Here is a 17578-nt window from a genome sequence, read left to right on the forward strand (position 1 = left end):
CCAGAGTTGAGTTTGAGGCATCTAGGAGCTATTGTAATGGGATCAAGCCTGGGTTCAAATACTATTTATAATTTGAAATACTTTTATCTGGGTTTGATTGAGTTTGCCTGGCACAGTGGAACTAATAGAGTAGTCACAAGCAGTGCAAACCCCGCCCACCTGGCACTCCAGGCAGACTAGAACAGACACTGAAAGTGTTTGAAAGGTTTTGAATACTATTTGAACCTAGGCTTGAACGGGATGTCTCTGAACTGTGACCACTGCACTACAGTACATAAACCAGCACTCCACTCATACTGGGAGACAGACCAGACCGCAGCAGGCTGCTCTACTCAGCGAGAGAGAGACAGTCAGCATCCATCCAGCCAGCCAACCAACCATCCTAACCACCAAATAGGTAAGTAGGCATAAACCCTTCTCTTTCTATGGCTTTCTGTTACTTTCTTATGTACTGATAACAGAAACAGGGTTGTGGGAAATAGGGTTTTTTGATTTAATAAATCAAGATTTATTGAACCTAGCCAATTCTAAGCTTTTCCTACTCAATTTTTTTAAGTTTCATTTGTTCATGCTTGTTAAATTGATTGTGCCGTGGCAGTGTTAACTTTTGATTCTTGAATTCTGATCCGCACGCAACAAGTTGTTTATGCAGTTGTGTTTACTGACGATAAATAGAACTGCCTAAATCGCTGACCTGCGCTCCATCGCATACTTCACTGCTTCCTCTATATATATATTTTTTTATTTATTTCACCTTTATTTCACCAGGTAAGCCAGTTGAGAGCAAGTTCTCATTTACAACTAAGACCTGGCCAAGATAAAGCAAAGCAGTGCGATAAAAACAACAACACAGAGTTACATATGGGGTAAAACAAAACAAAGTCAAAAATACAACAGAAAAATATATATACAGTGTGTGCAAATGTAGCAAGTTATGGAGGTAAGGCAACAAATAGGCTATAGTGCAAAATAATTACAATTAGTATTAACACTGGAATAATAGATGTGCAAGAGATGATGTGCAAATAGAGATACTGGGGTACAAATGAGCAAAATAAATAACAATATAGGGATGAGGTAGTTGGGCGGGCTAATTTCAGATGGGCTGTGTACAGGTGCAGTGATCGGTAAGGTGCTCTGACAACTGATGCTTAAAGTTAGTGAGGGAGATAAGTGTCTCCAGCTTCAGAGATTATCTTCAAGATATCTTTCTATGTTCTGTGTGCATTTAACATTTCTCATTCTAACTGATCATGTTCTAGACTTAAAATCTGTGGTCAGGAAAGGCAAACAGAGTGAGTGATGTACGATTGCATCGATTGCATTATACGTTTCATATTACTGTGTAATATAGTATTCTGAAGTCATAAAGCACAATTATTCTTGGAGACATGCTGAGATCATTGGCTGTTTGATCATTACCAAACCAATTATCAGGACAGAATACAAGACACACAGCTAAACATCCTCTTTCACACACACACACACGCACGCACGCACGCACGCACGCACGCACGCACGCACGCACGCACGCACGCACGCACACACACACACACACACACACACACACACACACACACACACACACACACACACACACACACACACACACACACACACACACACACACACACACACACACACACACACACACACACACACACACACACACACAGTACAAGCCATGCAGTAAACTATTAAAGGTGTTAAAGGTAACACATTGCATGGAGGCAGAACGGTCATGTCCTTTGCAGTGATTATATACAAAACATTATGAACACCTGCTCTTTCCATGACATAGACTGACCAGGTGAATCCAGGTGAAAGTTTTGATTCCTTATTGATGTCACTTGTTAAATTCACTTCAATCAGTGTAGATGAAGGGGAGGAGACAGGTTAAAGAAGGATTTTTAAGCCTTGAGACGATTGAGACATGGATTGTGTATGTGTGCCACTCAGAGGGTGAATGGGCAAGACAAAATATTTAAGTGCCTTTGAACAGGGTATGGTAGTAGGTGCCAGGCACACTAGTTTGAGTGTGTCAAGAACTGCAACGCTGCTGGGTTTTTCAAGCTCAACAGTTTCCCGTGTGTGTCAAGAATGGTCCACCACCCAAAGGACATCCACCCAACATGACGCAACTGTGAGTCAACATGGGGGCCAGCATCCATGTAGAACGCTTTCAACACCTTGTAGAGTCCATGCCCCGAGGCTGTTCTGAGGGCAAAAGGGTGTGCAACTCAATATTAGGAAGGTGTTCTTAATGTTTGGTACAGTCATTGTATACAGTAGCTATATACCAGTAGTGCAATATAAAGGGAATATAGTGCCTTTTGGGACACAGTTTCTGCCTTTCTGCCACTGCACTGTCAATAACACTGATCTAAATCACAGTTAAAAGTGGAAAAATTAGATGTTATTTTATGACAGCGTTAGTAGATAAAGTATCTTTGTCCATTTCTAGGGTTCTATTAGGTCCTATCTAGTCTACAATTCCTCAAACTCATTGGAGGAGTAGGTCCAATTTATCTCAAAGCACATTGGAGAAGTAGGTCCTATTCCTGTCCAAGCTCATTTGGAGGAGGAGGTCCAATTCCTCTCAAAGCTCATTGGAGGAGTAGGTCTGAGAGAGGGACCTTGGAATCCTCTCTTCCAATGGCTTGGAGAGGAATTGAGGAAACAAGGACGAAGGAAGCAAAGTTTTCAGTCACAGCCTGGACTCAAAAGTCTTGATCATCACGATTGGGGTCCCATGTGAAAAACACCTGTCCCTATAATACAGACTACCCAACCATTAGCTTCAAGGTCATTTAGCAGACACTCTTATCCAGAGCAACTTACGGGAGCAATTAGGGTTAAGTGCCTTGCTGAAGGGCACATCGGCAGAATGTTCACCTAGTCGGCCCGGGGAGTCGAACAAGCGACCTCTCTGTTACTGGCTCAACTCTCTTAATGGCTAGTCTACCTGCCTGTACAGGACAGGTGCATAGGACAGGAGGGTTGACTTTACATGATGCAAATTATGTTCCATCCAGGCAGCTCTTCATTATATATATCATATGTCTGTCTGTCTGTCTGTCTGTCTGTCTGTCTGTCTGTCTGTCTGTCTGTCTGTCTGTCTGTCTGTCTGTCTGTCTGTCTGTCTGTCTGTCTGTCTGTCTGTCTGTCTGTCTGCCTGCCTGCCTGCCTGCCTGTTCAAGGGTCACACAGAAACAGCACGCTCGTTCCAGATCAGTGACACCACTGACTCAGGGTCTGTTCCAAATGGCACCCTATTAGGGCCCCCCACAGGGCTCTGGTCAAAAGTAGTGCACTATGTAGGGAATTAGCTGCCATTTAGGCCGTAGCCTGACTGGGACGGACAGACAACATCAACAGTGTAACAACAGCCATTGAAACGTCCATGCAAATATTTAGACATGTTGATAAACTGGTTGTCTATTATCTCTTCTCAATAAGCTTTTCTTTCCTCACCTACCCTTCTTCTGATCTGAGTAGACTGTTAAGTCCCCTATTTAGGGGACTTTGAGCGGTTCTGGATCGGTTCCGTCTGAAATGTTTGTGTACAGAGCGCTCTGTTAATGGTGCAACGTCAAATCGCTGTACACATCCGTTCTGGTTGTTCCTCATCACATGCGGCTCTACGCTCTCATCTGAGATGCAGTATGTGAAATCTGACAGCTCATTTGCGTAGGGAGCGACATGTCACATTTTCTGGCCTATCCAGACAAAGGATTGAGGTGTCATAAAAATAAAAAAAAAGCAAATAAAAGGTCAAACATTAAAAAAGTTAAATGACAAATATTTAGTCTATATTGATGTGTTAGGTTCTAGATGCGCGAGGATCAGAGAGGAGGAAGAGCCGCTTTAAGCTTTACTGAATTACTTTGACCTGCTGGGAACATGTGTGGCTACATTATTATAGGACGTCTTGGGAGAATGACGATCTGCAACGGACAGCGCATCTCAGAATCAGCCAGACTGGCCTGCTACTGTGCCTTTCTAGACCGTGTAAACTGTCCAGAGTAATTATACTATAATATAATATGTATGGGTGGTCCCGGGGATCGAACCCACTACCTTGGCGTTACAAGCGCCGTGCTCTACCAGCTGAGCTACAGAGGACCAGAGCAGACCCACATCTGATCCAAATGGAATGAAATATTAAAATAAGTCGCTCTGGATAAGAGCGTCTGCTAAATGACTAAAATGCAAATAGAAATGTAAAATCACAGGGCTTTTGCATTTTATTCAAATGACATTTTCACTGCAGTTTACAGCGTAGAGCAGCATTCCCCAAACTCGGTCCTGGGGACCCCAAAGGGGTGAACGTTTTGGTTTTTGCCCTAGCTGATTCAAATCATGACCTCATCGTCAAGCTTTGATTATTTGAATCAGCTATGTAGTGTTTGGGCAACAACCAAAACGTTCACCCCTTTTGTACTCACTTGAAATCAATAATGCAATTATTCGTTGCAATGTGTTGTAGGCTAGTATAGGTAGGATAATTGTATAAACAAGATCATTAGGGAGTCTTTTTGAGTCTTTTGGAGTCTTTTGGAGCTTTTGGAGCTTTTTGGAGTCTTTCTGAGCTTTTTGGAGTCTTTCTGAGCTTTTGGAGTCTTTTGGAGCTTTTGGAGTCTTTTGGAACTTTTGGAGTCTTTTGAAGTCTTTTGGAGCTTTTGGAGTCTTCTGAAGTCTTTCTTGAGTCTTTCTGAGCTTTTGGAGTCTTTTGGAGTCTTTTGGAGTTTTTGGAGTTGCGTGTCTCATGTCTTCACTGTTTTTTCATGATGCACCTGGCCTCAGCTTATATTGAGCATTGGTGCAGCTTTGAATGATTTTATGTGTTGTATGATTGCTTGTTAGCATATTCCAGATCTGGACAAATGATTCACCTACCACTATTGTCACTATAAATTGTGGATCTAGGGCAGGACAGACAGTTAGACTGGTAGACTACACTGAGTGTACAAAGAATTAAGAACACCTTCCTAATATTGACTTGTACCCCCTTTTGCCCTCAGAACAGCCTCAATTCATCTGGGCATTGACTCTACAAAGTGTTGAAAGCGATCCACAGGTATGCTGGCCCATGTTGACTACAATGCTTCTCACAGTTGTGTCAAGTTGGCTGGTAGTGAATCTCTACTCTGAATCGCTCATTCCATCTCATCCCACAGATGCTCAATTGGATTGAGATCTGGTGACTGGGCAGGCCACTGCAGTAAGCTGAATTCACTGTCATGTTCGTGGAACCATTCCTGGACAATCCTAGCCTTGTGGCATGGGGCATTATCCTGCTGAAAAAAATAATTTGCAGATAGAAACACTGATGCCATGCAGGGATACACCTGCTTGGCAATGATGTTCAGATATCCTGTGGCATTCAAACGTTGCTCCACCTTTATGAAGGGACCATTGTGTGCCATGAAAACACACCCATCACTCCATCACACCACCACCACCACCAGCCTGCGATGTTGACACGCGGCATGATGGATGCATGTACTCCTGTGGTTTTCTCCATACCCTAGTCCTCCCATCCGCATGAATCAGCAGGAACCCGGGATTCATCAGACCAGGCAATGTTTTCAAAATTCTCCAGTGTCCAGTGTTTCTTCCCACTGCATCCGCGATTTCTTGTTTTTTTGCTGAAAGAAGTGTAAGTTCATAGGCTCCCCAGTTACGACGAGTTGTGCATTCATTTTGTGGGTCTTTGGGCACCATTGCTCTACTGGACTGTCAGTTGACTAACTGTAGCCTGTCTGTTGCGCTGTACAATTCGTGTCAGCCTCCTTTGTCCTTGTTCATCAATTACCCGTTTTCGACCACTGCCTGCCGTTGGCTGGATGTCCTTTGGGTAGTGGACCATTCTTGATACACACGGAAAACTGTTGAGCGTGAAAAACGCAGCAGAGTTGCAGTTCTTGACACACTCAAACCGGTGCGCCTGTTACCTGCTACCATACTCCGTTCAAAGGCACTTCAATATTTTGTCTTGCCCAATCACCCTCTGAATGTCACACATACACAATCCATGTCTCAATTGATATAGGGGAGGACATTTGTCTAGGATGTTATAAATTATATAGTAAAACCTGCAAAAGGGCAAATGTAAACTATGGAAAAAACACACTACCCTTCCCTGTGCGCAATAAAAACACACTACCCTTCCCTGTGGCCAATAAAAACACACTACCCTTCCCTGTGCCCAATAAAAACACACTACCCTCCCCTGTGCCCAATAAAAACACACTACCCTCCCCTGTGCCCAATAAAAACACACTACCCTCCCCTGTGCCCAATAAAAACACACTACCCTTCCCTGTGCCCAATAAAAACACACTACCCTCCCCTGTGCCCAATAAAAACACACTACCCTTCCCTGTGCCCAATAAAAACACACTACCCTCCCCTGTGCCCAATAAAAACACACTACCCTTCCCTGTGCCCAATAAAAACGCACTACCCTCCCCTGTGCCCAATAAAAACACACTACCCTCCCCTGTGCCCAATAAAAACACACTACCCTCCCCTGTGCCAAATAAAAACCACACTCCCCAAAGGAAAAAAACAACAACCCTCCCTTAAATTGGTGCACATATTTGTTTACATCACTGTTATTGAGCATTTCTCCTTTGCCAAGATAATCCATCCACCTGACAGGTGTGGTATATCATGAAGCTAATTAAACAGCATGATCATTACACAGATGCACCTTTTGCTGTGGACAATAAAAGGCCAATCTAAAATGTGCAGTTTTGTCACACAACACAATGCCACAGATGTCTCAAGTTTTGAGGAAGCGTACAATTGACATGCTGACTGCAGGAATGTCCACCAGAGCTGTTGTCGGAGAATGTAATGTTAATTTCTCTACCATAAGCCGCCTCCAACGTCATTTTATAGAATTTGGCATTATGTCCAACTGGCCTCACAACCGCAGACCATGTGTAACCACGTCAGCCCAGGACCTCCACATCCGGCTTCTTCACCTGTGGGACCGTCTGAAACCAGCCACCCGGACAGCTGATAAAAATGTTGGTTTGCACAACCGAAGTATTTCTGCACAAACTGGGGGGTGGGGGGGGGGTATCTGTGACCAACAGATACATATCTGTATTCCCAATCAAGTGATATCCATACATTTGGGCCTAAGGAATTTATTTTGAATTGACTGATTTTCTTGTATGAACTGTAACTCAGTAAAATCTTCTGATTTGCTTCATGTTGCATTTATAGTTTTGTTCAGTGTAGAAAGCATTTCAATAATTCAAGCCCTTTTCCCCCACTTTTGTTGAATAAAAACATATATACAGTTGAAGTCGGAAGTTTACATACACTTAGGTTGGAGTCATTAAAACTTGTTTTTCAACCACTTTACACATTTCTTGTTAACAAACTAAAGTTTTGGCAAGTTGGTTAGGACATCTACTTTGTGCATGACACAAGTAATTTTTCCAACAATTGTTTACAGACAGATTATTTAACTTATAATTCACTGTATAACAATTCCAGAGGTCAGAAGTTAACATACACTAAGTTGACTGTGCCTTTAAACTGCTTGGAAAATTCCAGAAAATGATGTCATGGCTTTAGAAGCTTCTGATAGGCTAATTGACATCATTTGAGTCAATTGGAGGTGTACCTGTGGATGTATTTCAAGGCCTACCTTCAAACTCAGTGCCTCTTTGCTTGACATAATGGGAAAATCAAAAGAAATCAGCCAAGACATCAGAAAAAACATTGTAGACCTCCACTAGTCTGGTTCATCCTTGGGAGCAATTTCCAAACGCCTGAAGGCACCACGTTCATCTGTACAAACAATAGTACGTAATTATAAACACCATGGGACCACGCAGCTGTCATACCGCTCAGGAAGGAGACGCATTCTGTACTTGGGTGCGAAAAGTGCAAATCAATCCCAGAACAACAGCAAAGGACCTTGTGAAGATCCTGGAGGAAACAGGTACAAAAGTGTCTATATCCACAGTAAAACGAGTCCTATATCGACATAACCTGAAAGGCCGCTCAGCAAGGAAGAAGTCACTGCTCCAAAACTGCCATAAAAAAGCCAGACTACTGTTTGCAACTGCACATGGGGACAAAGATTGTACTTTTTGGAGAAATGTCCTCTGGTCTGATGAAACAAAAATAGAACTGTTTGGACGTAATGACTATCGTTATGTTTGGAGGAAAAAGGGGGTTACTTGCAAGCCGAAGAACACCATCCCAACCGTGAAGCACGGGGGTAGCAGCATCATGCTGTGGGGGTGCCTTGCTGCAGGAGGGACTGGTGCACTTCACAAAATAGATGGCATCATGAGGAAGGAAAATTATGTGGATATATTGAAGCAACATCTCAAGACATCAGTCAGGAAGTTACAGCTTGGTCGCAAATGGGTCTTCCAAATGGACAATGACCCCAAGCATACTTCCAAAGTTGTGGCAAAATGGCTTAAGGACAACAAAGTCAAGGAATTGGAGTGGCCATCACAAAGCCCTGACCTCAATCCTGTAGAAAATGTGTGGGCAGAACTGAAAAAGCGTGTGCGAGCAAGGAGGCCTACAAACCTGACTCAGTTGCACCAGCTCTGTCAGGAGGAATGGGCCAAAATTCACCCAACTTATTGTGGGAAGCTTGTGGAAGGCTACCCGAAACATTTGACCCAAGTTAAACAATTGAAAGGCAATGCTACCAAATACTAATTGAGTGTATGTAAACTTCTGACCCACTGGGAATGTGATTAAATAAATAAAAGCTGAAATAAACAATTCTCTCTACTATTATTCTGACATTTCACATTCTTAAAATAAAGTGGTGATCCTAACTGACCTAAGACAATTTTTACTAGGATTAAATGTCAGGAATTGTGAAAAACAGAGTTTAAATGTATTTGGCTAAGGTGTATGTAAACTTACGACTTCAACTTTATAGGGAACATGGTGCCATTTGGATCACTGACCTGTAGGTTTCTATGTAGATGACTGTGGTCGGTGTAACTCATTGTTTTATTGGAAACACACTTCTGTGTTCTATTATATAAGCAATAGTTTGGCAGGCTGACTCCCAAATCACACCCTATTCCCTATGGTACACTACTTTTCAACAGGGCCCATAGGGTTCTAGTGCACTATATAGGGAATAGGGTGCCATTTGGGACGCAAGTGCAGAAGACATATTTAATAATTCTCTCTACTATTATTCTGACATTTCACATAAAGTGGTGATTTTTTACTAGGATTGATTGTCAGGAATTGTGAAAAACTGAGTTTAAATGTATTTGGCTAAGGTGTTTGTAAACATCCGACTTCAACTATATACCCTACCAGTCAAAAGTTTGGACACAACTACTCATTCAAGGGTTTTTCTTTAGTTTAACTATGTTTTACATTGTAGAACAATAGTGAAGACATCAAAACTATGAAATAACACATATGGAATCGTGTAGTAACCAAACAAGTGTTGAACAAATTAAAATATATTTTATTTTTGAGATTCTTCAAATAGCCACCCTTTGCCTTGATGACAGCTTTGCACTCTCTTGGTATTCTCTCAACCAGCTTCACCTGGAATGCTTTTTCAACAGTCTTGAAGGAGTTCCCACATATGCTGAGCACTTGTTGGCTTCTTTTCCTTCACTCTGCGGTTCGACTCATCCCTCACCGCGTCTCACAAAGACACCAAAAATCTCCAATTTGGACTCCAGACCAAAGGACACAGTTCCACCGGTCTAATGTTCATTGCTCGTGTTTCATGGCCCAAGCAGGTCTCTTCTTATTATTAGTATCCTTTAGTAGTGGTTTCTTTGCAGCAATTTAACCATGAAGGCCTGATTCACACAGTCTCCTCTGAACAGTTGATGTTGAGATGTGTCTGTTACTTGAACTCTGTGAAGCATTTATTTGGGCTCCAATTTCTGAGGCTGGTAACTCTAATGAACTTATCCTCTGCAGCAGAGGTAACTCTGGGTCTTCCATTCGTGTGGCGGTCCTCATGAGAGACAGTTTCATCACAGCGCTTGATGGTTATTGCGACTGCATTTGAAGACATTTTTAAAGTTCTTGAAATGTTCCGGATTGACTGACCTTCATGTCTTAAAGTAATGAAGGACTGTCGTTTTTCTTTGCTTATTTGAGCTGTTCTTGCCATAATATGGACTTGATCTTTTAATAAATAGGGATTTCTTCTGTATACCTCCCCCCCCTACCTTGTCACAACAAAACACATTAAGAAGGAAAGAAATTCCACAAATTACCTTTTAAGAATGCGTACCTGTTAATTGAAATGCATTCCAGGTGACTACCTCATGAAGCTGGTTGAGAGAATGCCAAGAGTGGGCAAAGCTGTCATCAAGTCAAAGAGTGGTGATTTGAAGAATCTCAAATATAAAATATATGTTAATTTGTTTAACACTTTTTTGGTTACTACATGATTCCATATGTGTTATTTCACAGTTTTGATGTCTTCACTATTATTCTAATAAAAATATATATATAAAAAATAAAGAAAAACCCTTGAATGAGTAGGTGTGTCCAAACTTTTGACTGCTAGTGTATATATAATGAGAGAGGACTGTAATTTTCATCATAGGTACACGTCAACTATAACAGACAAATTGAGGAAAAGAAATCCAGAAAATCACATTCTAGGATTTTTAATGAATTTTTTTGCAAATTATGGTGGAAAATAAGTATTTGGTCACCTACAAACAAGCAAGATTTCTGGCTCTCACAGACCTGTAACTTATTCTTTAAGAGGCTCCTCTGTCCTCCACTCGTTACCTGTATTAATGGCACCTGTTTGAACTTGTTATCAGTATAAAAGACACCTGTCCACAACCTCAAACAGTCACACTCCAAACTCCACTATGGCCAAGACTAAAGAGCTGTCAAAGGACACCAGAAACAAAATTGTAGACCTGCACCAGGCTGGGAAGACTGAATCTGCAATAGGTAAGCAGCTTGGTTTGAATAAATCAACTGTGGGAGCAATTATTAGGAAATGGAAGACATACAAGACCACTGATAATCTCCCTCGATCTGGGGCTCCATGCAAGATCTCACCCCGTGGGGTCAAAATGATCACAAGAACGGTGAGCAAAAATCCCAGAACCACACGGGGGGACCTAGTGAATGACCTGCAGAGAACTGGGACCAAAGTAACAAAGCCTACCATCAGTAACACACTACGCCGCCAGGGACTCAAATCCTGTAGTGCCAGACGTGTCCCCCTGCTTAAGCCAGTACATGTCCAGGCCCGTCTGAAGATTGCTAGAGTGCATTTGGATGATCCAGAAGAGGATTGGGAGAATGTCATATGGTCAGATGAAACCAAAATATAACTTTTTGGTGAAAACTCAACTCGTCGTGTTTGGAGGACAAAGAATGCTGAGTTGCATCCAAAGAACACCATACCTACTGTGAAGCATGGGGGTGGAAACATCATGCTTTGGGGCTGTTTTTCTGCAAAGGGACCAGGACGACTGATCCGTGTAAAGGAAAGAATGAATTTGGCCATGTATCGTGAGATTTTGAGTGAAAACCTCCTTCCATCAGCAAGGGCATTGAAGATGAAACGTGGCTGGGTCTTTCAGCATGACAATGATCCCAAACACACCGCCCGGGAAACGAAGGAGTGGCTTCGTAAGAAGCATTTCAAGGTCCTGGAGTGGCCTAGCCAGTCTCCAGATCTCAACCCCATAGAAAATCTTTGGAGGGAGTTGAAAGTCCGTGTTGCCCAGCGACAGCCCCAAAACATCACTGCTCTAGAGGAGATCTGCATGGAGGAATGGGCCAAAATACCAGCAACAGTGTGTGAAAACCTTGTGAAGACTTACAGAAAACGTTTGAACTGCGTCATTGGCAACAAAGGGTATATAACAAAGTATTGAGAAACATTTGTTATTGACCAAATACTTTTTTTCCACCATAATTTGCAAATAAATTCATTAAAAATCCTACAATTTGATTTTCTGTTTTTTTTTTTCTCATTGTGTCTGTCATAGTTGACGTGTACCTATGATGACAATTACAGGCCTCTCTCATCTTTTTAAGTGGGAGAACTTGCACAATTGGTGGCTGACTAAATACTTTTTTCCCCCACTGTATATATGTATTCATTTATAGTTTTATCATATTTGTACTGTGTACTTCAGCTTTTGTTCTCAAAAAATTGACTACACCTCAGCAATTTATAACTATTTTGACCAAAAAGGTGAGATTGTAATCTTTCTGTCAGTATAAGCATTACTACAGCAGGTATTGTTCATGGTCCTCTCATGATACATAATTACTTTTTGGTATGTCTATTTAGGAGGAAATCTACATTTTGACATTCCATTTAACAGGTTAAAGCAGTGGTGGAAACCAATTAAGTATATCAGAGGAGGCTGGTGGGGGGATGTATAGCTAGCTAGCTAGCTAGCACCTGAACTTGTTAATGGCATCAAGGAGCATGTCCTGGACGAGTTAAAAATACCTAGCTAGCTAGCTAGCTAGCACCTGAACTTCTTAATGGCATCAAGGACAATGTCCTGGAAGAGTTAAAAATACCTAGCTAGCACCTGAACTTGTTAATGGCATCAAGGAGAATGTCCTGGACGAGTTAAAAATACCTAGCTAGCTAGCTAGCACCTGAACTTGTTAATGCTCATTTCTGTTTTCCTTTTCTTGTAAACACGACCCAGGACGGAGGTAACAGCCAGCGTCTCTCTCCAGTCTTCACCAATATAATCCAGTAGAGTAGCTTGGTCCTTGGATTACATTCAAGGAGATAATACAAGGCCTCTCTCCTCACCACCCCCTCCTCACCTCACCTCCCCTCTCTCCTCACCACCCCCTCCTCACCTCACCTCCCCTCTCTCCTCACCACCCCCTCCTCGCCTCACCTCCCCTCTCTCCTCACCACCCCCTCCTCACCTCACCTCCCCTCTCTCCTCACCACCCCCTCCTCACCTCCCCCTCACCACCCCCTCCTCATCTCCCCTCTCTCCTCACCACCCCCTCCTCACCTCACCTCCCCTCTCTCCTCACCACCCCCTCCTCACCTCACCTCCCTCTCTCCTCACCACCCCCTCCTCACCTCCCCCTCTCTCCTCACCACCCCTCCTCACCTCACCTCCCCTCTCTCCTCACCACCCCCTCCTCACCTCACCTCCCCTCTCTCCTCACCACCCCCTCCTCACCTCACCTCCCCTCTCTCCTCACCACCCCCTCCTCACCTCCCCTCTCTCCTCACCACCCCCCTCCTCACCTCCCCTCTCTCCTCATCACCCCCTTCTCACCTCCCCTCCACCACCCCTCTCTCTTCCTCACCTCCCCTCACCCTCCCCCACCCCTCCTCACCTCACCTCACCCTCTCTTCCCCACATCACCTCCCCTCACCCTCTCCCACCCCCCTCCTCCCCTCCCCTCACCCTCTCTTCCCCACATCACCTCCCCCTCACCCCCTTCTCTCCACATAACCCCCTCCTCACCTCCCCTCACCCCTCTCCTCCCCCACATCAACCCTCCTCACCCTCTCCTCACCCCTCTCCTCCCCACATCAACCCTCCTCACCCTCTCCTTACCCCTCTCCTCCCCACATCACCCCTCTTCACCTCCCCTCACCTCTCCTCACCCCTCTCCTAACCCTCCTCACCCCAGCACAATTAGAGGGACACATGGGACATACAGTCACACACAGCAAGCTGCCCCTCAGCTGAGGAAAACATAATTGCTTTCCTCAACAGAGGAGCTTTAACCTCCATGGACCCAGATGCCCTCTGTCTTCAAAGGGCAAGTCCCAGCAATCCCTTCAATTCACATCCCATATTGAGACTTAGAGGGCATCCTTCCTCCTTCCGGCTTAAAGGGTCAACACAGGACAAAAGCTGTCAACAAAAGCTGTTTCTTTCACAAAAAAAGTACATATTTTGTGTGTGAGGGAAATGTGTATTTTTATGGGGATTACTTTGGGATCTTTTAAGGTCTGTTATGGAATCTGCTGCAGGGTAATCTTACTGGAGGAGTGTGTGTATGTGTGTTATCCTGGGTGTGCGTACATGTGTGTGTGTGTGTTGCTGACGTCACTCTATCCTTCTTCCATTCAGTGATTGTTTCTGCCATTGGATTGTGCAACCTCTAAAAGGGTCCCCCATGCAGCTCACCAAGGAAGCGGCACGGCAGAACAGTTCCTACAAGTGTGTGATTGATGATGACGCAACAAGATCTCACCAACTCACTGCAAAAACAGACATCACGCTGGCGTCTATTGACCTGTTTGAGGTTAGTACAAGTTTATTGTTAATTTAAATGACAATTTAAAATATGAAATGTATTTTTGGCTTGTCAAGGGTCACAAAAGGGGAGGGGAGTGGGAGGGGGAGGTTAGGGGAGGGGGAAGTTAGGGGAGTGGGAGGGGAGGGGAGGGGGAGGTTAGGGGAGTGGGAGGGGAGGGGATAAAGTAGGATGGCACTGTTTCTAAACATTTACAGAACAGAAATGGTTGTACATAATACGTCATCTACAACCCTATCACCTCTGTTTGTACATAATTGGTCATCTACAGTTCAACCCCATCCCCTCAAGCCTCACTAAACATGAATACACAGGCCACACCCCCCCCCCCCATGACCCAGAACAAGGTCGGGCCACGTTGGTTATGTCATCTTTGTTCTGCTGTTTTGCTTTACTCAGTATTTTCCAGGGTTCACTGCCTATTCAGGAAGGAAACTGAACTTTTCCATTCCAATATCCTGTTGTCCTCAATGCCTCTCTATACGAGGGGTTAGGATCTGATACAATTGGTAGACGTGCAGTAACATAAAATGTGACGTCATACAATATTTACAAATGTTTTCAGTTTAATTGACTGAAGGGAAATGGGATTAACCCTTTCCTTACCTCTGTCCCCATCCGTCCCCTATGTCCAGTTGGCCCGGGGGGGCGACGTGCCCCAGCTGGAGGCGTTGGTGAGGAGGAACCCAGCGGTACTGAGGGAACAGGATGACTCTGGTGGCTCCCTGCTCCACCACGCTGCTGGTGCAGGAAACATCCCTGTTGTCAGGTTCATCTGCAGCAACACACACAGAGATGGTGAGGCTCCCGCTCAGCGCCATGTCATTCCAGAGGTCTACATCCCAAATGACACCCTGTTCCCTATATAGTGCACTACTTTTGACCAGGGCCCATAGGATTCACCCTATAACATGGTTGTTCAAATGAGTTCTTTTAGATTTGTATTTTTTAAAATATTGCATATCCTTTTCCTCTGCTTACTTTTTTTTGTGCGTGTGTGTTTGTGTGTGTGTTTGTGTGTGTGTGTGTGTGTGTGTGTTGTGTGTGTGTGTGTGTGTGTGTGTGTGTGTGTGTGTGTGTGTGTGTGTGTGTGTGTGTGTGTGTGTGTGTGTGTGTGTGTGTGTGTGTGTGTGTGTGTGTGTGTGTGTGTGTGTGTGCGTGTGTGTGCACGGTCATTGTGCGTGTGTGTTTGTGTGTGCACGGTCATTGTGCGTGTGTGTTTGTGTGTGTCTGTTTGTCCGATGACTGTGCGTCCTTCCTCTGTCTTCTCTCCCCAGAGGGGAGCCTGTACGATGACGAGGGGTCTATGCCGCTGCACTGGGCTGTGGAGAGGAACCAGTCAGAGAGCTGCAGGGCTCTGTTAGAGCTGGGGGCCGAACCCAACGTCCTCAACAAGGCCCTGATGTCTCCGCTACACCTGGCGGTCAGCCACCATCACAACCACCTGGTTGAGGTGAGACACCGTGAGCCTTACTTGGCCCTTACCGACCCCAACCAAAACCCTACTGCTTTACCACGACCCATACTGCTTTACCACGACCCATACTGCTTTACCACGACCCATACTGCTTTACTACGGCCCAAACTGTACCTGCCCTTGTGTCTTGTGTCTCTCACACAACCACCTGGTTGAGGTGAGACACCGTGACCCTTAGCTCCCCCCTGTAACCCCTCTCTTGTCCTGAACAGCCTTGGGTCTCTCCTACATCTGGTTGTTGGAGACATTTTCGGAATACTAAACATCTACTGATTTAGAACCACGGAGAGTTACTGCAAGTCGCAAAGAAAAACAGGAGCTGCCTCCACTATTCCAGCACCATTTCAACTTCAACATTTCAACATCATCTAATCAGCTATGCTTAGTCTAATACAGTGATAACTGAAAGATACCAAAAATGATTTAGTCCAATCAACATTAGCGAAATGTGATGTGTGCTGTCCTTGGTAGCCTACTGATTGCTCTGTGTGTGTGTGTGTGTGTGTGTGTGTGTGTGTGTGTGTGTGTGTGTGTGTGTGTGTGTGTGTGTGTGTGTGTGTGTGTGTGTGTGTGTGTGTGTGTGTGTGTGTCTGTGTGTGTCTGTGTGTGTGTGTGTGTCTGTGTCTGTGTGTGTGTGTGTGTGTGTGTGTGTGTGTCTGTGTGTGCGTGTGTGCGTCTGTGTGTGTGTGTGCGTGTGTGCCAGGGGCCAAGTCCAAATCCCTATTGCCATTTTAGCTAGCTAGCTAGCCACCGGAGGACAATGACACAACAAGATGCAACAATTCAAAAAAATGTCTGTCAATGACATTTGGCTTCTGATGTAATATGATGGCAGTGAATCCAAAATCCAAAATTGCCTTCCCTTGACACTTTTTATTGGTGCACCACGACCATTCACAGTTGCGCTCACTCAGTTTAGCTCAACGCTGATTGGCTGTTATTGAATCAAATAGATGGGCTACACATACTGAGACAGAAGGGGGCGCTGTTTCGCCCGCTCGGATGCTTTCCCCGGTGAGACACATTCAGCCTCTTGCAAATTGAAGGAAATGTATGAAATACAGAGAGACGAAATGACCATTATTTGTATGTGTTTTTATTTTTTGGGGGGAATTTTTTTTGGAGGAAGCCTTGCTTCCCTTGGCATCCATGAATACATGCCACTGATTTTAATAGTAATGTTAAATAATACACATTGGCTGTTAGCTCCCATTTAAGTTTATTGTGATGATAATGATGTTTGTTTTTGATGATAATTATTAGATGGAGGTCGATAGCTACCATGATATCTTCAACCTAGCCTTTGCTATAAAGTTAGAGAAACAAATTGAGGAAAAAGTAACTAAGCAAAACATGTTTTATTTTTCACCTGAAACAATACATTTATCCTGTCTTGAATGAAAATGTCATAGACAGTCTGTCCTCCATCTTGCTTTACAAACACTACACCTCCGTGATGAAATACGTCAAGATGTAAACAAGGCATAATGTTCAAAACAAACAAGTGGGAAATCAGAACTGGGAACTTGGAAATCTCTGACTTCCCACTTCAGTGCGTTCAAGACAACTGGGAACTCGGGGAAAAAACGAGCTCCGACTGGGAAAAATAGTTTTGAACGGTCATCCAATTCGAAATTCCAACCCGGGCCTCTTTCTAGAGCTTTCCGACCTGAAGATCACTGACGTCATGATTTGACCTTGTATTTTTCAGAGTTCCCAGTTGTCTTGAAAGCACCATATGACCAGGGCCCATATCCACAAAGCATCTCTGAAAAGGTCTTAGGAATCCTTTTAAAACCTGTTTCAAGACAACAACAAAAA

The 17578-nt window shown here is 44.0% G+C and overlaps 1 protein-coding gene across 1 annotated transcript in view; it reads left to right on the top strand.

Moving 5' to 3' along the window:
* Positions 1 to 316: 316 nt before the first annotated feature.
* trpa1b (transient receptor potential cation channel, subfamily A, member 1b) overlaps positions 317 to 17578 on the top strand; it is a 90830-nt gene continuing 73568 nt past the window's right edge. The window contains exons 1-4 of the mRNA XM_041881345.2: positions 317 to 397; positions 14094 to 14268; positions 14916 to 15078; positions 15558 to 15733. Of these exons, the coding sequence (XP_041737279.1) occupies positions 14140 to 14268; positions 14916 to 15078; positions 15558 to 15733 (468 nt within the window). The 5' untranslated portion in view covers positions 317 to 397; positions 14094 to 14139. The remainder of the gene's footprint in view (positions 398 to 14093; positions 14269 to 14915; positions 15079 to 15557; positions 15734 to 17578) is intronic.

Source organism: Coregonus clupeaformis, chromosome 7 (genome assembly GCF_020615455.1).
Source record: "Coregonus clupeaformis isolate EN_2021a chromosome 7, ASM2061545v1, whole genome shotgun sequence".
Classification (NCBI taxonomy): Eukaryota; Metazoa; Chordata; class Actinopteri; order Salmoniformes; family Salmonidae; genus Coregonus; species Coregonus clupeaformis.